This window comes from Erpetoichthys calabaricus, chromosome 7, assembly GCF_900747795.2.
Source record: "Erpetoichthys calabaricus chromosome 7, fErpCal1.3, whole genome shotgun sequence".
Lineage (NCBI taxonomy): Eukaryota > Metazoa > Chordata > Cladistia > Polypteriformes > Polypteridae > Erpetoichthys > Erpetoichthys calabaricus.
In genome coordinates this window covers 135941431-135964727 of record NC_041400.2, presented here as the reverse complement: position 1 = coordinate 135964727, position 23297 = coordinate 135941431, and the positions used below count along the sequence as shown (strand labels likewise).

At 37.3% G+C, this 23297-nt stretch overlaps 1 protein-coding gene across 8 annotated transcripts in view; it reads left to right on the top strand.

Moving 5' to 3' along the window:
* The window catches only part of pde4d (phosphodiesterase 4D, cAMP-specific), a 974428-nt gene that overhangs the window by 781246 nt on the left and 169885 nt on the right, over window positions 1–23297 (top strand). The window contains exon 1 of one of the 8 annotated variants that reach the window (XM_051930178.1): window positions 17833–17976. The exons of the other annotated variants lie outside the window; for them this stretch is intronic. Coding sequence (XP_051786138.1) covers window positions 17915–17976 — 62 coding nt within the window. The 5' untranslated portion in view covers window positions 17833–17914. Of the gene's footprint in view, window positions 1–17832; window positions 17977–23297 lie in introns of those variants that run through there. 8 annotated transcript variants of the gene reach the window in all.

The following is a 23297-nucleotide window of genomic DNA, read 5'->3' as shown; positions in this document are numbered from 1 at the left end:
GATTGTGTTAAAAATGCTTTAGTTGTCTCACAATTTTATGCAATGGTTTTTTGTTCACCCCACTGAATTAAAGCTGAAAGTCTGCACTTCAACTGCATCTGAGTTGTTTCATTTAAAATTCATTGTGGTAATGTACAGAACCAAAATTAGAAAAAAAGTTGTCTCTGTCCAAATATTTATGAACCTAACTGTATCTGTCTATTCAGACTGAAACATTCAGTCAAAATGTGAAAAACAAAAATCATCTACATTGATTCTGGAGATACAACTAATTTTGCATTCAAAATAATTCATTACATTTATATAGCGCTTTTCTCAGTACTCAAAGCGCTATCCACACAGGGAGGAACCGGGAAGCGAACCCACAATCTTCCACAGTCTCCTTACTGCAAAGCAGGAGCACTTCCATTGCGCCACCTGTGAGGACAAAAGCCAACATTGTACAGTGAAAAGATAATTTACAAATGGAGAACTTTCAAGACAGTTGGTAATATGTCCAGGAAGGGGAGTTTCAAAAACTTCACCCAAAGACTGGACAATGTGAAGCTTTAGAAGTGGCAGAGATCCCAAAAGCTACATCCACTGATCCACAAACCAGTTTCCATGTGGTAAATGTTACATGACTCTATGCCATCAGATAACGACTAATCAAGTGCTATTGTTCTTTCATGGAAGGGAAGACAAGAGAAAAGCTCTCCTCTGAAGACCAAATATGGCAGGATGACTTATAAAGCTACAGCTGAATAAACCACAAGACTTCTGGACTACTACATTATGCACAATGCTGTGTTTGTTAGAAATCAAACACTGCACATCACCAGAAAAAAAACATTCCCGCAACCACCAATCATAGTGTACGAGGGGTGACATTTCAATGAATCCACAGTGTCCTCCTTTTAACAAGTGAACATTCTAATGGAAATTGTATGGCCATCTGTACGACAGCTAAAGTCATCTAAAACCAGATCATGTAACAGTACACTGAGGCTCGGTATTAGCTAGATGCACCTACAAATGAAAATGTACACAGCGCAGGAGGACCCATGATGACTACATGGTTGTTGTTTCACAAGACATTATTTATTATTGACATGCTTGCTGATTTGACATCAGAATGGAAAGGTTAATGGTGTCATCATTCTCCTAATTCTATAAAGTTAATTATGACCATTGATCTTTTACGTAGCTTGACGTACAGCATCTAATTGATGACAGGTATTTTTACCCGAGAGCCTAATTTTTTTTTGTGAACTAGGGCTTATCAAATTATAGTTATGTTATTTATAAAAATAACAAAGTTGTAGTAGACCATGTTTTTTGCCTGAGGTTAGACGTTTTAAGACCTGGAGTTTCATTTATAACGCCTTGTGTAGAATTCACACTAAAACATGGCATTTGGAGAAAGCTAGTATGTGTATGCAAAAAAAATTCAGATGCATAAAAGTATGTGTAAACAAAGTTCTACGCACTTTGCCTTTATAAATCGTAATCAATGTGAAGTTTAACACATATGCACGTGCCTACAACCCCACTCTTTTGCCTATTTGAATATGCAAATCAATATAAATAGCCCCTTCCGTTCAGTGTTTTGGTAAAAGACAATGGCAAAAGCACAGCGAATGCAAAATGGAAGTCCTGGTAAGTGAAGCGGAGGCAAGGAAAAACATATTATTTGGTGACTGAAGCAGTAGTATAAGCAGCAAAAAGAAATTGATGGAGTGGCACAGCCAGGTGGAGGCAGTCAAAAGTTCAAGTTCAAAAAGTAACACAGTACCCTGAATAAAAAAGAAGTGTCCAGATATCAAATGACATCATGTTGCAGCCCACCATCTGAGTGTCATACGGAAGCGTATTAGGGCCAATCCGAGGACAGGGCGCCAGCTCATTGCAGGGTAAATACAAGCACACACATACACTTGTAGCGTCAATTTAGCATCACTAAATCCACTAACCTGCATGCCTTTGGAAATAAACCGAAGCATGCAGAGGAATCCCACCAAGAAAACATACAAACTCCATGCAGGAGACACCCAGGACGTGGCCCCCTTTTTGTGAGGCAGCAGCACTTCCACCGCACCACCATGCCCCCACATGTTTAATTATTAACAGTATACATTATTTAAATGAAGTTAACAGTTTATCTGTAAAATGTAATTATACATACTTTAATGTGTTTCATCATAAAAATGATATCAAGTATACATCCTAGTATTCTAACAGCACACAGCTCCAAGAGGATAGCTCTTGGAAATCTAAATCGACTTAGAAACCACTCATCATCATAAGACAGGAAGTTAGTATGATCTCTAAATATGCGCTGTCTTCTAATTCTTCCATTTGCAATGTTTTCCAACAGCGCTAAAGCAGCCATGGTAGTTGGAATAGTTTCACCATTCCTTGCACCATTATATTGTTACAGATTGATTACAATCAAGTGCCTTAAATTTATAAATGTTATACATTTAATTTCAGTGTTTGTGATAAAGCCCATGTCATGGATGTGAATATAAAAAAGAAAGGGAAACTGCACAGAAACAGTAGCACTGCTTTGACATTAGGTGCCACCCGTTTACAAAATCGAGTAGAAATGTGCGTACACATGGTCTGAGGCTGCAGTGAAAAGATGCACCGCTTTACGGCAAGTTTAGTTTTTATACATCTCAATGTGAGCATTGAAATGTGCATATGAAACATTTTAGTGCGTATGCATTGTTTATACATGAGGCCAAAGGTGAGGACAACTTGATTTGAATTTGACTCCTGATATGTAGAAGCACAAAAACGAAAGAGGATGTTGTGTGCTGCCATACTCATCCTTGAATCTGGGACATTAATAGTCATGTAGCGAGGCAGACTGGGTAATTAGGACAAAAAACATAACGAGTGATCGTGCAAAGTGCACACTGATTTTATGAAGAATCCAATCAATTCTAAGTAAATTGCAGTAAAGTCTTTCATTATCACTTAATCTTCAATGAATAATCACAAATAAAATCTAGTGTGTTGGTGAAGGTTAAAAGTTTCAAAAAACAAATAATCCCCCAAAACAAAGGTTAAAAGCACAGTTAAAACAATCAGGATAGCTCTCTTCAGACACCATCATGAGGCTTTGTGCCCTCTAAAATTAACATCTCTTCGGCCTACTCTTTCCAGTCTCCTTGCTAAGAAGAGACATTCTTCACCAGGCTCAGTGAACCTTTTTATCCAGCTTCTGTCCTTGCTGCCATCCCTCAGTATCTGTGGAGTGCTCTGTGAGCCCTGCTCCTTTCTCTCACCACCATCCCTTGGTGTCTGTGGGAATCTCTCTGAGCGATTGGTTGCTCCTTGAGTGACCATCCCCAGGAGCTCCACTACTCCGCTCAGGGCAACACTCCCAACTAGTAGTAGCACCAGCTCAGTCATGATCCTGTCTTTTCTGCCCTTTCATTTTTAACTTCCTTTCCTTTTCTTTTCATTTCTCATTCTTTTTCTGATCTGCCCTGCTCAGGCTCATTTTAAAGTAATGTGGATGCAGCATTATAACTACTATCTGCAAAGCACTCATTTTTTTAAAAATGTATCATGCAGTGATACATTTCCTATAATGCAAATGTTGCTTTAGTAATTTTTTTTCTCAATGACAGCTATTTTTTAATGTTTCATTTTTAAAGAATTTAAGGTAATTTTTAAATTTACTGTCTACTGTGAATCATAAATGAAATCAGAGATTCTTCTGTGTCATTGGAATATAAGCAAATGTCCACTAACAATATTCTTTAGGCTGACAGGTTAAAAGTTAGTCATTTACACTTATAACTCATGTGTTAAAGTAATATATGAGTACCTCTTCTGCTCTTGTTATATATGATTCTGTTTTGTCTCACAGTAAATGATCTAGGTTAGAAGCGGTCTAAACAACATAAGTGCCTGGGGCAAATCTTTTGTGTAGTTGATGTGTGAAACACTTATAACATAATTTTATCTCTCTTATAACCACAGAAGAATGTTTCCTCAATGACAAAATATTTCATTTTAATCTTCAGTGCATTTAATAACAAATTAGTCATCTTACTTTAAAAAGATACAATTCTGTGGGCTTAAAATGTACTTAAGTACCATTATTTACTGAGAAAAGAGCCATTCATTCTTCAACAGAGCCTCTTAGTAGGACTGCACCAAGCATTGTATATTTTACATATGACATTCTCAAAGAGTGGAGGATATTCAGCTGACACTCATTTAGCATACCACTGAAAGGTTGTGGTTGTTATCTGGTTTGTCAATTAAAAAAATGCTAAACAACTAAATGACCACATCGGCATTCACAGGAAACACAAGATCTTGTTACTTAGTTTTAAATTTAGCAGGCTTAGCTGGGAAGTGACGTCCAGTTAGATGCGTAGGCTTCATGTGAAATATTCAGTTTCATTGCCTGTCCTCTGACAGTTCCTGGAGTCCTGTGTAGACACCGTTTTAGAAGATATAGCCTGACAAGCAATGTTCTTTGAGTGACAGACATAGTAAAATGGTTTTCTGAAACAAAAAATTCAAGTGATACCAAAAATAAAAATATACCCTTTAAATACTCCTTAAATTGTGAGTGCTAAAAAATAACCCACAGCCCAGCACATTGGTTGAAACTGTAAAAAGGTCATCAAAGATGCTCGTCTTCAATTACTAAGCATGTGCAGCCTCAAATTTGTCTGTTAGAATATAGATCTATTTTTGACAAGTAAAAAATGTATTGCAAATGATAGAGACTAACATTGAGCTGTCTCCAAACCTGGAAAGAAAACCAAGGAGGCTGAAGTTATAAAAAGGAGTCCTTTATTACAAAGAAAGCACACAGTTTAAGTACTGAAATGTACAAGGTATACACAAGGAAACTAATAAATGCTGGTGCCTTTCTGGGCCTTCATGTACTATGTGGCTGTGCTGTATATTTAGGAGGGTAGCTGAGCCACTTTCACAGTGCAATAATACTGTACAACAGGCTGTCATTTTTCTCATCCTCGTACCTTCCTCTGTGATCTTGTTGCCAGTTAAGCCCTTGCCCATTAAGACCCTGCAGCACCTCTGCCAGCAACATGTGTCTTTACCCACCCACCAATTACAGTATATGAAACACATTTAAATAATTGACTTTGGCACCTCCATCCAGAGTTAATTTATCAGTACAACAGATGTTGATCTCCAGCCCATCAGTTTTTTAATTTTCTCACATCATCTTACTATGTATATCTATGAATACCTAAGCATTCACAAACAATTTAAACAGGTGGAATGAAACACTAAGAACTGGCAACACAAAATATTGATTCATTGGTAGTTGCACTGAGTCCTGTAGTCAATCAGGAGGTATACAGTACAGTAAATCAATACTGTAAATTGTAGAATTCTCCACGATCTTTAAAATGTAGGTGCCAGAGTGGTTCTTCAGAGCAGCACCATAGGGGAACCATTTTTGTTTCCTAAAAGTCCCATCCATATGAAGGTTCCAGAAAGAAGCTTTATTTATTTAAATCCATAACAGGCTCTATACAGTAAATGATCATAAAAATAGATGATAACAGATTTGTGATATATCAGTGGGTCATGATTTTAACAGGACACTCAAGTTCTGAATTTCTAAATCTGTTGATGTCCAGATATTTAGTCTACCATACGCTAAAAATGTCTTTTTTCTTCTTCAATATATTAGGAAGTTTTTCAAAGCACAAAGACCAACTTCATATACAAAGAACCCGTTCCAGAATTAAATTATGCTTTGTCAGGCAATAATTAATTGTTTTTAAAAATGTACATAATTTTGTAAAATGAGAATTTTATTAGTTGAGTCCAGTTAAAGTAATCCTCCCATCCACTCATATTTTAATCTGGAAGTTCAGTTCAGAAATGTGGTGGCCAGAGTATACACAATAGCATTGAATGCAAGATGAAAACTAGCCATTGACAGGAAGCCAGTCTTTCATATGGCTTCCTTAAGCACTCCTCCATGTTCATTGTTGCAGGACCAATTTAATTGAACCTGAATGTTTTTGGGCAGTTGTTGGGGAGAAAACTACAGTACCTGGAGGTAAACCCATTCAGGGAATTTGCTAAACCCACATTGTCAGTGTAAAGGACGACCGGCAGCTCAACCCGGTGGCGATGCACCTGAGATGGAAGGATGGGAGAAGGCAGCTTTTCGAGGACACTGCCTCCCCCAAGGCACTAGATGGCAGCTCCCCTGGACTGCAGCAATGCCCTGGATTCCCGCAAGGCACTATGGGACATGGAGTTCAGCAACACAGCCCTGCTGGGTAACGTGGGTGCCGCCAGGGGACGTTGTGGGAAGACAGTGGGAGAACAAATTCTCACCTAGCCCAGAAGTACTAATGGATCACGAGGACGGAAGCCCCAAAGTACTCCCGGGCTGTTTAAAAACTTTAACTCTCCATCTGACCTGGAAGTTCTGACAGGTCTCATGGACGGAAGAGCAGAATCACTTCCGGGTCAAGGACTATTTAAAGACCCAGACATACCCAGCAGACGAGCCAGAATTGGGTGGAGGTGGACAAAGCTTGCTTGGGAGGTGTGGAGGAGAAAGAAAAGAGAGAACTGTTGTGACTAGTGAATTACTTGCCTGTGTTATTGTGGCCTGAGGTGCCTATTATTGAGAAGAAAATAGTTAAATATATTTTTAGTGCTTTTACTTTGTGTCCTGAGTGTCTGTCTGTTGGGGTTAAAGGGGCAACAGCGACCCCTAGAGTCTTACAATAGTTACCAAGGCAGAATTTAAATCTAGTCCCTTGGACCTGTGAGACAGCAGTATCAGTCCATTCCAATGGATGAAAATTTACTTTAATTGAAATACAGTAGCTAAAGTAGCACAAGTTTTAATCCTACCTTCTCTATGTCAGGACTAGTGAGACCTAGCACTTCTGTCCAAGAAAGAAATGAACTCATGATGGAACACATGCATACACATACCTATCCTTATTCAGATCAAGTCACTTAATTGCAATCTACTAAATGGAAGTGTATGCGTTTGGGATGTAGAAGGAAACATACAGGCAGAACACGCATACTCCACACATATAGTATCTAAGCTGAGAACTGAACCATCCATCCATTATCCAACCCGCTATATCCTAACTACAGGGTCACGGGGGTCTGCTGGAGCCAATTCCAGCCAAAACAGGGCGCAAGGCAGGAAAAAAACCCTGGGCAGGGTGCCAGCCTACCGCAGGGCGTGCACACACACCCAGCATGCACTAGGGACAATTTAGAATCATCAATGCACCTAACTTGCATGTCTTTGGACTGTGGGAGGAAGCCAGAGTACCCGGAGGGAACCCACGCAGATGACCCGGGAAGCAAACCTGGGTCTCCTAACCGTGAGGCAGCAGCACTACCCACTGTGCCACCATGCCGCCAGAACTGAACCAGTGATCCACTTTTCTATCTCCCTGTTCTACAAATTTTTATACAAAATTATGGATTGCACTTTTGCACCACTGTTTTTTTTATTTTTTCCTTGGTACTTACATATTTACATTTACAATGGGCAACTATTTTTAGTTACTGTTCAATAATTTCTAAATTGTGTCAGGTGAAGTTTGCACGATTGAGCAGTAGTGTACAGTAGTGATTTGTCTTTGTCTGTACCCTTTCTTGACTTAAACGTAATGGAAAATTAAAATAAGAAATAAATATTGGATTTGTGAAAATGAAGTGACTGCTTAAACATAGAACATTAATTTGTAGTTCAGTGCAGCTGTTTAATATGAACTTCTAGTAAAGGCACCAACAGCTGTGTCTGTTCAAACTGCATGATTAGTAATACAGTAAAATTTTGGCCTACTAAAATTATTTTTCCTATTAGGTTGTGAAGGGTGAAATAAATAAACTTTTCTAAAACGTTCTTAGCTCAATTCAGAGTTTTATTATGCTGAGCAGAAGCAAGCAAAGGACAGAAACCAACACAGAATGGGTTGCTGGTCCACCACAAGGACCACCCATGTGCATAGCCACACCCAAACTCACACAGGACAATTGGATCTGCCAGTTAACCTAACATTCACATCATTTAACATGAGAAAAACCTACACTGGAAAGTAGTGAATACAGAATATTAATTCAGGTTTTTACAAGCACATCACAGCAGCACTAAAAATTGTGTCACAATGTTTTTGTAGAAAAAAAGGAAACGTTTTATATATTTCTTTACAAAATTAGTTTCAACCATTAACAAACAACTTAAACATCAATAAAAATAATATGTTCTTACTTAATATCTGGCAGCACAAATTCAGTTGATTAGGTTCATGTCCCTTTCAGTGTGCATATTTCTGCTGCATTTTCGTGGAATTTCTTTGAGTATTTGTGCTTTTCCCCATCCAGAAGATCACCCTTTACACTGATTTGTGCCTCTCGTTTGATTCAAAATTAGTTACTGTCAGTTTATATACGAGTCTGCTTGGTGATGGACTGCTGCTCTACTCAGAGGTGGTTCCTAGCATGATTTGGATCAGATATGTAGGCTCTAGCTCCTTACGACTTAGAATTTTAATGAGTGTGTTAAAACAAAGGTTAGACCATTGTTGTATCATATTGTGATAAACGAAAACTGTAATGACAGTCTCATATACTCATTCATGTCTTAATGTTCCTAAAGAATATAGCAATTATTTGGGGTTACAGAGCACATCAAAGCACAATTAAGCAGCAGCCCCACTTTGAATTAGATGCCAGTCTGCACTAGCACAGCCTACAATGTACGTTTAAGTAATCAGCCATGAATACAGTTACAAAGTCGTTACTCTGCTATCCCAGGATTTCACCCAGTGCTGCTAGGATAGAGTGTTGCTCCCCTATGACTCATCTGATAAGCAGGTCTAAGAAATTGATATATAAGTGGAATGCAGCATTTAAATCTCTCTCATTAGTTATTGTTTCTCCTAATGAAGCTCACACTTATCACATTATGTAGCCCAAAGCTACTCCCTTTTTCAAGAATTCTTAACAGTAGCCAGATAACTGAATTCCATTCACAAATTATTTCCTTGTGAGGCCTGCAGTTTGTTTATGAAGTATCTGGAGCTGTTTACTTTGAGCAGCTCACACGAACCTGATGTGATGTGTTATGTTTAACTCTGAAGTCTATGTTCTGCGTCATTTCTGTTTGCTGGTTTCAACTTAGAAGAGTACCAAATTAAGTTCATTCATTCATCCGTTCTTAACCCACTTTTCTTGTTCAGGGTCATGTGTTTGAAATTAGACTATTTTCTACAGGATATTTAAATAACAAGATTTGTTTCACTTTCCCAACTGGGTCAGATGAAAGCAGTTGATGTACTGAACCTTTTTGCTCTCTCCTTTAAGCTACCCGTTTAGAGGAGTGTCGCTGCTTGTTCGCTCCTCTAAGTCAATTCACAGCTTTGAGGTTACTTAGTGTAAACTTTGAGCTGCCCTAATGAATGCTTTGGACCTGTGCCTGTTTATTTCAGACAAAGTGAAAGAAGCAATATAAACCTTTCAAAATTTGCCTGTTAATGCTTAGCAACAAAGTGTACAGTGATTTCTGTGTTTCAGATAGTGTGAACTTGTTTAGATGTCATTGAAATTTTGAATAATACATCTTTGAATTGCTCATGTAGTGATACTTCAAAGCAAGAATTATATCAGGAAGGCTAAAAAACAGAAAAGTGATACATTTACTTAACTTTAAAAAGAGGATAGAGCAGAACAAAAGAGATAAGTAAATTTTTGCTTCCTACATGGGTCTGATCAGGGTCTAAAATCTGAAAGTGTTCTGCCCTCCTTTCTTCAACTCTACCGGTATCTCTCTCTGAAGACTATCATACATCCCTATTCCCTGCTAAGTTTCCTAATCTCTATTATCCCAGGAAATGTTATACAGTTGTACAGTTCCAACAAGGAAGCAACTCTTGTGTCGATGCCCATTAACAAATCAACAGGGCTTTTTACCCTCTAGCTGATGACATGCAGTCATGTGAAAAAGTGAGCAGACCCTGCTTCAGTTAAATGATGTTTCAAGGCATTTGCTTATGGACAGTGTAGTGTTACCATGCCATCTCAATGGGGTTGTGGTCTCTGAACACTGACTTGGCTAATCCAAAACCTTGATAATTTTCTTTTTCAGCCATTTGGTTGTAGACCTTTTTGTGTGCTTAGGATTATTGTCCTATTGCATGATCTGGTTTCAACCAAGCATTAGGTGTCAAACCCGTGGCCTAACATTTCAAAACAGAATAGAATAGCCTTTTATTTTCTCTAAACCAGTAAAACCAATAAAACATTGAGTGTCTCTGTAAGCATACATATATACAAGGTTGAAACATATAATTAGTAAATAGTTGAGTAGTTCCACTTTACACTGATTGCAATGAGTCTCCAAGATATTGCACTTTTGACCCATCAATGTCATGGGTGACGGTGAAAGATATAAGGTCAAAACCTTGCAGTTAGATGCATTAAACAGTTACTTAACATAACTCAATAAAACTATAATGCCTTCTAGAAGTCAGCAGAGTGAAAAGTTGGTGGCCTGGATGAGATGAGTTCCTAATGATTTTTTTTGGCCTGTTGTAAACATCAAGTTCTGTATATACTGTATCCTCTAGTGAAGGAAACTGGGTGTTGGTAAATTTTTTGTGCTGATTTGATGACTCTCTGAAGAACCTTCTTGTTAGCCATGAAGCAGCCAGCATACCATACCAGGATGCCACAGGTGAGATTACTTTCCATCAAGCAGCGATAGAAGGACACCAACAGTTGCTTGGACAGGCTGGCCCCACTTAAGCATTCTTTAAAGTAGAGCCACTTCTCTGCCTTCTTCACCAGAGAAGTCGTGTTAACAGACCATTCAAGGTCCTGGTAGATGTGTATGCCAAGAAATTAAAAGCTAGGCAAAGTTGCTGATGAAGCACCTTTCAGACAGTTTGCTGACCTCATCCCTTTAGGCTTACTTATCACCATTATATATCAGTCCTACCACAGTGGTGTCATCTACAAACCTGATGATTATATTTGTACTATGTATTGATGTGCAATCATGGGTATATAAGGAATAAAGAAGAGGGCTTAGCACACAGCCCTGTGGAGCTCCAGTGCTAAGTGTCAAGTTCAGGGAGTGATGGCTCCCCAGCCTAACAGTCTGTGGTTGGTTTATTAAATAGTCATTGATCCATCTACAAGTGTGCTAATTGACACCTAGGTTGATCAGTTTGGTCACCATCCTGTTCGGGATGATCCTCACATATGCATTTTTATGTTCCAAGTGAGTCAGTGCAGTGTTAAAAGTTGTATTAATGGCTTCTCATGTTGACTTGTTGACTGTTGGCGAATTGGTGTTGGTCCAAGGTGGGTGGAAGTGAAGATTTAATGTACCTCAGGACTAGCATCTCAAAACACTCATTATAGTAGGAGAGAGAGCTACAGGTCTGTAGTCATTAAAATTACTGATTATTATCTTCTTTGGAACAGGCACCATGATGACAGACTTAAGGCATTTGGGGACAGTGCATTGTGACAGAGAGAGATTGAAGATGTTACTGAACACCTCTGCCGCTGATTCACACAGTCTCTGAGAGCCCTCCCTGGAATTCCATCTTGGCCAGCAGCGTTCCTTGAGTTGACACTGACACTTGAGTTGAATGCTGTTCTGAAAAAATTCGTGCTAACAGTAAATACCATACTGTTAGTAGTTAATGATGATGCCGTCTCGGTCACTGCCTCAGTCATCCCGTTCACCTCTAAATAGGCAAAAAAATATTGAATTCCTCTGCTAGTGAGCCACTGCTGCTGATGATGGTTGGGTCTTTGCAGCCTTTATAATTTGCAAATTGCTGGTTTCCTTGCCATACATGTTGGAAGTCTACCATTGCAATTACTTTCAACCTTCTGCCTGTAATCTGCTTTTGCATTCTTGATGGCTGTCTTCAAAATGAATCTGGCAGCACTACATAATTCCCCATTACCAGACCTAAAGGTCAAAGCTTGGTGTTTTTGGTCATCCAGGGTTTACTGTTTGGGAAGCATCAAATATGCTTGCCAACAGTGATGCTATCTACCCAGTCCTGTATATAAAATATGACATTGGATGTGTACTCCTCGAAGTCTTGTTGTGCAAATACGTTCCAGTGTATGCACTCAAAACAGTCCTGGAGTTGAATAGAAACCCCTTCACGCCAAGTCTGGTTGATTTTCACTGTTAGCTTTGTTTTACTAATAAGAGATCTGTGTGCAGGTGTGAAAAAAGGGATAAGTGGTTGGACTTACCTAAGTGGGAGAGGGTGGAGACTCTGTATCCTTCGCTAATGTTGCTGTAAACATTGTCAAATGTGTTTTGGCCTCTCATAGGACAAGCTATTAGAGAGGACCGTTTTGAAATTTGTTAGGTTGAAGTCTCCATCTATGATAAAAAAATCCCATTAGGGTGAGCAGTCTGTAGTTTGCTGATTACTGTTAGCAGGGTGTCTGATGTTGTCTTGGTGTTAGCATTTGGTGAAATATACACTGCCATAATAATAATGTCCATGAACTTCTGTAACAGATAAAAAGGTCAGCATCTTACTGTCATATACTCTCATTCTGGCAAGCAGTGCCTGTCCATGATGGATACATTAGTGCATCACATATTATCAAAGTAAATGCATGATCTCCCTCCGCTTCTCTTATTGGAATTTTTATTCCTGTCGGCACGGTGTAGTGAGCGGCCTGCTAGCACAATAGCTTTGCCAGGAATCCCTTTATGTAGCCAAGTCTCAGTTATTATGGCTGTGCAGCCCTGCACAACTTTCTGTGCCGAAATGATCAGCTCCAATCCTTCCGTTTTATTGCTGAGCGATCTGGCATTAGTAACGTAAATGTAAGGCAGCACTGGCTTGTGAGGAGTGTTCTTTAGCCTGGTCCTTACACCAGCCTGGCAGCCCAGTTTCTGCTTAATTTCTTTGCACTGCCTCCTGCGTCTCTGGACTAGTATACTAATTGACAGAGACCCCACTATGCATACGATCTTGTTCGGGATGTGTCCTTGTTGGAATTCCTTGCTGAAATATATCTCACTGCATAGAATTTCAGTCTATAGTAGGCCTTCTCAGTTATATACAAACAAATGCAACACTGCTCAGAGGAGACCAAAGCCACTGTGTCTGTCCATGCCATCTAGATACAGTATACTCTGGTGTTATGAGGAGTTCATGGTGGACTCAACAACTGTGAAGCATCGGGATTCTGTGGCTACTAAATAAGCCCAGCTTCATCACGTCTGATATTTGGTACAGTATAATGTTGTAGTGATGATATTGTTTGGTTTTTATAACATGCTGTTGTGCACAATAAACCAAACCATTTAACGTTGGTCTCATTTGCCCACCAGATATTATTCCTAAGGTATTATAGTTCATTCAGATTAAACTTTTTAAGCGGTTTTCTGGTGTACTGGCCTTCCATGAAAATCATACTTGTTACATTTTTTTTCTTTCTGATTGCAAAGTCATGAACTGTAGCATTAACCATGATTGCAGATGTCTACAAATACCTAAATGATGTTATTAGTTTCTTTGCAATTACTTGAAGCATTATAATGTGTTATTTGGAAAAATGTATTGGGATGCCCCCCACTGGGAACAGTGGCTAGAGTCTTGAATATCCTTCATTTATTAATAATCTTTCTCACAGTAAAATTACAGATTTCAGCTATTTTTGAAATTGTTTTATAACCCTCCCTATTTAGATGTGCATCGCAAATTGGTCATGAGATGATTGAGCGTGTCTTTTGGCCTTGTCTGTGGTTTTACTACAAGCCTTTATGTCAAATGAAAAACCAACGCTGTATACTGTATTTAGGTGGTTCTACTACATGATCATCAGCTAACCAAGTGCACTTGCTACTAAGTGAGTAGCAGCATCATGTATTAATTACCTTCCTAATTAATATGAAAGCAATGGTTATTTTTCATATATGGCTTCTTCAGGTTAATCTGAGGAATAATTTGCAGAATAGCAGTGACAAAGTAAAATCTGTTCAGTGTCTCATGTTATCTAATCTTAGATTTGCCTAATTTTGGACCTTGGGAAATATTTGATGATTGTTGCATATGTCCCAATATGAAAACAATAGGGGGCGGCATGGTGGCGCAGTGGTAGCGCTGCTGCCTCGCAGTAAGGAGACCTGGGTTCACGTCCCGGGTCCTGCCTGCGTGGAGTTTGTATGTTCTCCCCGTGTCTGCATGGGTTTCCTCCAGGTGCTCCTGTTTCCTCCCACAGTCCAAAGACATGCAGGTTAGGTGATTTGGTGATTCTAAATTGTTCCTAGTGTGTGCTTGGTGTGTGTGTGTGTATGCCCTGCGGTGGGCTGGCGCCCTGCCCGGGGTTTGTTTCCTGCCTTGTGCCCTGTGTTGGCTGGGATTGGCTCCAGCAGATCTCCATGACCCTGTAGTTAGGATATAGCGGGTTGGATAATGGATGGATGGATGAAAACAATAGCACTTAAAATAATTGTATTTAGTCATTGCCAGTACATGGTGCTGTCTCTCTCATTAGTCCATGCTGTTCTCTGTCCTTACCTTGTGCCAACCTTTCCTACAAAACATCATCTTGCCCAGCAGGTGACCCTTCACATAGCACATAAAGAGGAATTATGGGATTAGAGTTCTTTTAATGAAGAATAAACAGACCTTGAAGTTCTATGTTATGATGAAATGTTGTTTTGTTGAATGTTTAGAATTTAAGCAGGGCATATCAAAATACTAAATTCATACTGAGATGGTGAAGCGTTAAAGATATTAGTAGTAGCTGAAAAGAAAGGTTAACTTGGAAACCAGACACTAGAGCAGTGGTTCTCAAACTGTGGGACGGGCCCCCTTGGGGGGGCACAAAGTAACAAAAAGGGGGTGCGAAGATGTGAAAAAAAGAAAACAAGAATCGAAAATATGAAAAATACATCTATTGAAACCAAAACAAATTAACTTAAAGTACATTCTGATACTAGAAAAGAGTTAGATAAATGTCGATAAAAGTTAAGTAGGTATAATAAAATATGCATCTATGATATATCATTAATTAAAAAAGAACAAATTGGTATTAGTGGGCTCCTTTCAAAAAAACGTTAGGGGGCGCGATTAAAACTGTTATGAAAACTCGGGTCGCAAATACTTAAAAGGTTGAGAAACGCTGCATTAGAGCATTACTAGGAATTAGTAGAAACACACAGATCTACAGTACTGTAGGGCTGCTGTTTTTTTAAACATGTGCTTAACACTCATCAAACAATTCTTTTTCTGACCTCCTTTATCCATTTTATGAATTTAAGTAACCCAGCTTATGATCATGGAGAGCAGAGCTGTTCTGACAAGCTCAGATATAGTGAAGGAGGCAACCCTGCGAGGTAGTTATAGTCCATTACAGGACACAGTCACTAATACCTGGTCAATTTAGGGTCACTAAGCAACCTAACATGCATGTCTTTTGCTATGTGAGAGGCAACATATGTATGAAGAAAAATGTTTTATGAATTGAGTAGCGCGTTTACATGCGCTTCAATAACCCAATTATTCATAGAAATCTGATTTATAAAATGCCACGTAGAGAAATTAGTATATATATATATATATATATATATATATATATATATATATATATATATATATATATATATATATATTTTTTTTTTTAAACCTGATTAACAGAGATAGATTTCTCAGCAAATAATCTAATTATGTGGCCATGTAAACCTATTACCGGGTTACCGTTAAGGATTTTGTGCATATCCATTGTACTCTGTCAGTATTTGGTTTGCATACACTTTCAGCAGCCACAGGTAGCAGCATCAACAAAATACTTTTACAGAAAAAAATGTTTGGATGATTGCATTATGCTCTCTCTTGGCTGAATGAATCTGTCTCAATATTTCAAAAATCTCTAAATGTATGTTGATGAGCTGAATGTCCAGTGCAAAACTCACCAACACAATCTCAAGTGCAATAATGTAGCATGTTGAAAATAACATGTGTTAAGTAGCACGATTACTTTTCAAAGTTACAAGTAACCTAATGCTTATCTTATTAAAGTAAAAATACAAGTTTTATTATTCTTCCAGCATTATTATTGTTTTGTTTAAGGCAAGAAGCACACGTAATGGGTCTTTCACAGGGCTCGTCGCACAGCCAAGCAGAAAAGAATTTGCTGCATGCAATCCAGTAACAGAAACCTATAAATAAAGTGTCAGTTTGGATAAACATATTTATAAAACACAAGAAAATTATCAAAGGCTTGTGCTTATTTTTGGATTCACAGTGTCCAATGAGCATTTTGCTAAAGCAGAACTCCAGAAGATTACTTGTTCATGTAAATGTGTATTATTAAGAAACCAGGTTGCCTTATTCAGTTTTTCACCTTAAACAGATTATGTGTGTGCATGTAACACACTGAGAGAAAATGTAAAACTTGCACATTCCTGTAGACAGAGAAAGGCTGGAATTTGAACTTGTTTTTATTTTTTTAAGAATGGTGAGGCAGCAGTGCTAAGTACAGTGCCAAAATGCCATTATATCTGATGTTTCCTTATAATTGGTTACTGTACATTATAAGAGCAACATTTCAGCTCTTTAATTATATTGACATAGAAATAGTCTCATCAGTAACGTATATTATTATGTAATCCATCCATCCATTTTCCAACCCGCTGAATCCGAACACAGGGTCACGGGGGTCTGCTGGAGCCAATCCCACCCAACACAGGGCACAAGGCAGGAACCAATCCCGGGCAGGGTGCCAAACCACCTCAGATTATTATATAATTTCATAATTTAATTACAAAAAGCCAACTTGCACTTGATTCAAACCATCCATTCATTCGTCTATCCATCTTTTAAAATAAATGAATCCATGTTTGGGGTTGCAGGGAACTGGGTGCAACTCAGGAACAACTCAAAGTCAGTGACGACAGTGTAGCATAATAGGTTCAGTTAATGCCTATAACTCACTCTGTGTCCCTGAGAAAATCATATAACCAGTCAGTGCTCCAATTATAAAAACTACAATATATAGTTGTAATGTATCCTGATTATGTAAGTCAGTCAGATATATAGTACATGTAATAAGAAAGTGCAAGTCATACGTAGGGAACATTATCTTACATTGTAAGTCACACATCTAACACATAATTCAGTGTAATGTGTGAGAAAAATGGAATAGCCTAAGAAATAAACAAGCAGACAAGGGGAGAATATGCAAACCCCACAGACAAGCATCCAAGGCAGGACTTGGTCCTGGAGCTGGATGTCTGCATAACTGACTTTACCAACTCTGTCTTGAACAATTACAAATGATTTTAAATATAGTACAGTAGGTGAACTTGTACAGTATAAAATGAAAGGTGTCCTTAAACACGTTGCATTAGTGGATTTCATACTTTTAGTTTTGTTTTTTAAAATCTATTATGCTTATCACAGTTTTAGGAAGTACAAATGAGTTTGTTTTTCAAATTACAGTGTAAGCATTTCCTGATTTTACCAAGATGTACTTTTTTTATCCTGCAAGTTTTAAATTACTTTGCATTCCCATTGTGATAGGAGTTGATTTGCATATCGGTTGTTGGAACCACAACACAGCTCTGAGCCTTGGAGTCTGGACTCTCCCTGACTATGTTTAGAATATTTTCTTAGTGCTACATGCCTTCTGAGCAGTGTCCTGTTATGGGAGTGCGATGCTTTCCTTTTCCAGGCTGCTGTCACCCTTGTTTATCAGCATGCAAGATAACTGTCATAGCTAAAGGGAACACATGTTTATTTACAGAAATGACACCCTATTTATCAGTTAAAGTCACAGAGAACGCCAGGGATTACCACTTCATTCTTTTATTATGCCAGTAATTGTTTTACGTTGTGACAATGAGAGCAGTAGAGACATTCTTTAGCATACCTAATGAATGGCTGCAATGGTATGTCATAATGAAGCATGTGCGCTGCTTAGAGATCAGATCGAGGAAAGGTAAAAGGGCTGTTTGCTGCTTCACTTTGATCCAAGCTGCTCTGCTGCATTATGTCCTTGAGAAGCCTGCATTCCTTTAAACAGCACTCGAGAAGAGCTTTTGCCCCATGCTAATTGCCTGGCCTTGCACACGGTGTTCTTACTAACTCAATCTGCTCTGGCTTGAAAAACAATAATATTTTTTGGTTATTTAGCTAACCAATCTATGGTCCTGATGCATGTCCGTAGGAATGGGTGCATAATGCATTATATCCTGGATAATGCCTGTATTCAGTTTTAAAACCAGTGGAAGGGGATTTTTTGAGCTAAGCAGAAATATTGTTTATTGATTGTACCATATTTTGTTGGCTTACTTTAAGGAGAGTTTAACATTCTCATATGCTTTTTCATTGTATCTGATGAATTTTTATTTTACTTGCTCAGCTGAAATAGGGCCGGATCTCATTTTATAATAATACGGTCAAACACGGCTACTAGCTATTATGATTAAAAACATATAAAGTATCTTATAAATATCATACATGTGAAGAGAGCTTTTATTAAATACACATCATACACAACCATCAAGCTTAATGAACAGTGCAAGCCTCTAATTATTACTATTTAAAAAATATATATTTAACTGCTGATGATGCTGTGTAATAACAATAAAGCAGGTGACTTCTAAACTGAAATCACAGAGTTTCCACATGTGTTGTTTTTATCATACATATTGACTACTGGCACTAGTTAATATTAATACTGAATCTTCAAAAAACTCATTTTTCAGGAACCCTTTTTTCTTTTATAGAAAAAATTATAATCATTGCATTTCAGGATATCGTCTTTAATATAAAAAAAATAGGTTACTTTTGTAATATGAATAATTTTAAGTGACAATTTAAAATTAATTTGAATTCCTAAGTACTTGAGGGAGGAACAATAAAAAATGTCAGCTAATCAATATGCTTTCTCTAGCCTCTGGGATTTTGTTTTAGTTGCACTCCATTATTCCTGGTGGGGAAAGATTTGCATCAAAGGTATACAGGCCCAAAATTCTAAGACTATTTAATAGGTAAATCGTAAAATAGCAGTACAATGAAAAAAAGAAAAAATATTTTTATCCTCATTAATGCCATACTTTGCAAATCCTTAAAATAAGAAAGTATTATTATTTTAAGCAGTCATAGAATGCAATTTGTTTTTTAAACCATACCATAAACATTTTTTATTTAAAAAGATCTATGCACTAGTTCTCTCCTTTCTCACTGCATTCAATTCTGCATGTTTTCATTTAATAATATTAGCTAGAGCAAAGCAACTAATTTAAAGTAAATATTTTTTATCTGATAGTATGAAACATTTAAAATACAGGTATATATATTAGCATAAAATATTTAGCCTAAATTCATATGTACTTTCTATTCAGTTACAAGTTTATGTATATTGTTTTTGTAAGTCACCTCTTAGAAAGGCTGATGAAATATAGGAATATGTAATCATAAGGTGTATACTGCATAGTTCATATAGAATAATTTAACAAGATTTTAAAGTTGAAACAATTACATTTCCCCGTTATTATTTAGCGTACTGTTCAATAAGTTATTATTTAGCGTACTGTTCAATAAAGGGAAGGCCAAAAATGCTCTTCAAAATATAAAACATAGATGAGTGAAGAAAAAAATAGTATCCTCAATTCTAGCACTAGTCTAGTAAACAAAAAGAGCTGCAAATTACAGGATGGCAGACTGGAATGAACTGCAGGACATGATGTAGTGCAATTGCAGATAACAGTGGTAAATGAAAAATGTTCACATTTAATAACTGCTAGACACTTTGTGATATAAGAGTATTAAATGACCAGATCCAGCTGAGCTGTGTACGTTATTTATATCCTGAACCTCTCTGTATAAAAGTAAACTTTATAGCACTATCATTCAGCCATTTGATAAATGAACTTGTGGGCTGTGAACTAACTCCGCCTGATTCTTTTTAATAGCAGGGGAAAATATTGTAATAGTGAGCCATTTAAAACCAGGAAAGATAGTTTGTATAGCAGTGAAAAATTCCTGCTCATGTAGGTTTTTCATGTGTGATAGGAAGTATAGTTTTTCATGGATAGTTAGCATAAACTTGTTACACTTAGGGGTAGTCTTTGCTTAAGTGCAGAAATAATTGGAGGATATATCAATCAATGCATCTGTACATTTCTTAACAATTCATCTTTTACTACTATAGTGATGTCCTTTGTTACAATAATTAGAAACACATCTTAATTTACCATTTTCCTGTATTTCAATAACTTAATGTGATCAAATGAAATTAGTTTGTAAATCAAGGTTGATATTTGAATTCTACCACTCAGTATGTGATATTGAACAAGTCTCCCAAATGGTCAGTGTTTTAACTGTACAAATTTGGAAACGTTTGCACTTGGTTTATAAGATACTTTGAATGAAAGCATCTGGTAAATAATTACATATAAAATATATGGTAGAATTTTACATACTCCTCCATGCAAGAATCTTACATGAGTTTAGTATATCTATGGGAATAAAGCAAGTAATAATATAAAAAATCTCTACATACTGTCAAGACTTTGATAGCAACATGCTTATACTGCATATGAATATGAGAGGAATACCAAAGTGACATTAAAAAAAGGGCAACTGGTATCATGCATTAGTTGTAATATGTAATAAACTATATACATATGTTACACAGAGATGATATGAAAGTATTACTTAATTACTGCCAGTCTCTCAGTGCTTTAGTCAGCTATTTTTATGCACTATCACTCAGAGCTGAGGAAAAAATACAAACTCAACACAAACTCTGGTGAACCAAGCATGTGAAACTAGTCTCCTGGAGTTATGAAACAGTAACACTACCTATGGAACCAGGAAGTTACCTCCATATTGTATGTAAATGGTGGTAAAACCACACCAACCTAATGTCAAGGTGTTAATTTTAAGTACTATTTTGAAATGTGATAGTGCTGGCCTTCATAGAAGTAAAGCTATTTACTAGATGGAAGGAGAGTGCGCAGTGGATGGATAGGCAGCAGTGAATCAGATATACTGAATTTTTAAGGCTTAATGATTATTCTGGAATAGTAGTGAATCAATAAAGGGCATCATATGGTTTTAGATATGGTGTATTTAACTCTCACTTCCCGGTCCTTGGTCTGTGCATAAATAAAGTTACACCACAAAGTAATAGAGAAGGTTGAACATTTTTTTGAAATATTATTTTGAAATTTGAAAAAATAGCTGTTTACAGTACATTATGGCAATTCCATACTGGTAAGGTTGTAAGCCTACAGCATTTGCTTCAGAGCCTAACTGTGTTTCTGATAATAAGTACTGTACATCAGACACTGTTATAATCAGTTTTTCTCCAAGTTGTAATCATTAGTAACTATGAAGCTAGAATTACACTTAAAGAAAAATACTTTAACACAACATTGTTTGTGAACTGATAGTTTACTGGAGTGATTTTAAAGGCCGCCTCTAGTATAGCATCTAACAAATCCAGAGTGAGCTATGCTTGTTATTTAGTGCATTATTGAGTCTATCTCTGGACAGTGTATCATTTTGTTCAGCATATTATAAGAAGGATGCAACACCTGTAGAAAAGTCTAGAAAATAAATAATTGTTTTACTCATAGATACATCACATGTTAGTGAAAAATGTATTTCTAAATTTCATTATTTCAGAAAAAAACATGAGCAATGTTGGACTGAATAGTATTTTCTTGGCAAAATATTTTCTTGTGTTTCTGCACTATTCTCTTATCTGATTCTATTAGTAACAATACAAAAATAGCAGACAATTTTGAGTTAGGTGCTGTGCAGTTTAGCATCCAAACATACATTATCTTCTGTTTAAGAATCAAGCAGAATAATAATAATAATAATGCATTTTATTTATTCGTAGGCGCCTTTCTAAACACTCAAGGACACCGAACAATAGATAAAATGCACATCATAAACAAAACTAAAAATACAAAAATTTAAATCAGACAGAGCAATTGTAATCAAAGAGAAAAAAATGTCTTAAACAGATGAGTTTTAAGTTTAGATATGAAAAGTGAGAATGAATCAATATTTCTAAGCTCGGCTGGTAATGAGTTCCAGAGCTGGGGAGCAGAGCAACTGAATGCTCTGCTCCCCATGGTCGTAAAACGGATGAAGGAGACAGTCAAGTGGATGGAAGAAGAGGATCCAAGGGTGCAGGGGGGGAATGGCAACATGGAGGAGATCGGACAGATATGCAGAGGCCAGGATGTGGAAAACCTTAAATGTTAACAGGAGAATTTTGAAGTCAATGTGGAACTTAACTGGAAGCCAGTGAAGCTGCTGCAAGATGGAATTGATATGGTGAATAGGGGGAGTTCTGGTAATAATGCGGGTGGCTCAATTCTGGACCAGATGAAGCTTATAAAGAGATTTGCGAGAAAGACCAAAGAAAAGGGAATTGCAATAATCCAGACGAGAAGTGACAAGGCTATGAACAAGGACAGCAGTGGCTTGGAGAGTGAGGGAGAGGCGAATACAATTAATGTTACGCAAGTGGAAATATGTAGACAGGGAGATGTTATTGATGTGGGACTGAAAAGATAGAGTAAGATGACACCCAGACACTTAACCTGTGGGGAAGGGGAGACAGAGGAATTATTAATAACAAATGAAAAATTATCAGTTTTGGATAATGTTGATTTTGTACCAATGTGGAGAACCTCAGTTTTGATACTATTTAATTTTAGAAAATTTGAAGGAAACCAGGATTTTTAATTTAATTTAATTTTTTAAATTAAAAATTACATGAAAACCAGTCGTACATTTAAATTTATTTTCCATGTGTGCATCTGGTTACCATCTGTGTAGAGACTACTGTACATGTTCCCCCCATATCTGCAAGGTGGTTTTTCCCCAGGTACCATGCTTTGACTCCCAATTCCCAGACCTACACATCAAATTAATATGAAATTCTTATTTTCATGAAAGTGTGGTTTTGTGCATGAGTGGAACCTACAATTGACTGGCTTCACATCAAGAGATGGTTGATCTGATATTGTGATGTTTCTGTTATCCATGGAATCCCACTAAAGTAGCTGTTCTAGAACAGTCCGTCACTTCAACCAATTAGCTTTAAATTTAACCCACAGTATCACACAGCACAGATGGTATGCATATATCTCTTTTAAAAAGGATGTGCCTACCTTGGGAATTTAAATATCTAAGTTTTCCACAAACTCAGAGGAATTCATATGTGTTTTCATAAATAAGGATACTTTTTTTTTCGAAAAACAAGAGATTTTACATGATGTTTCTCAGCTC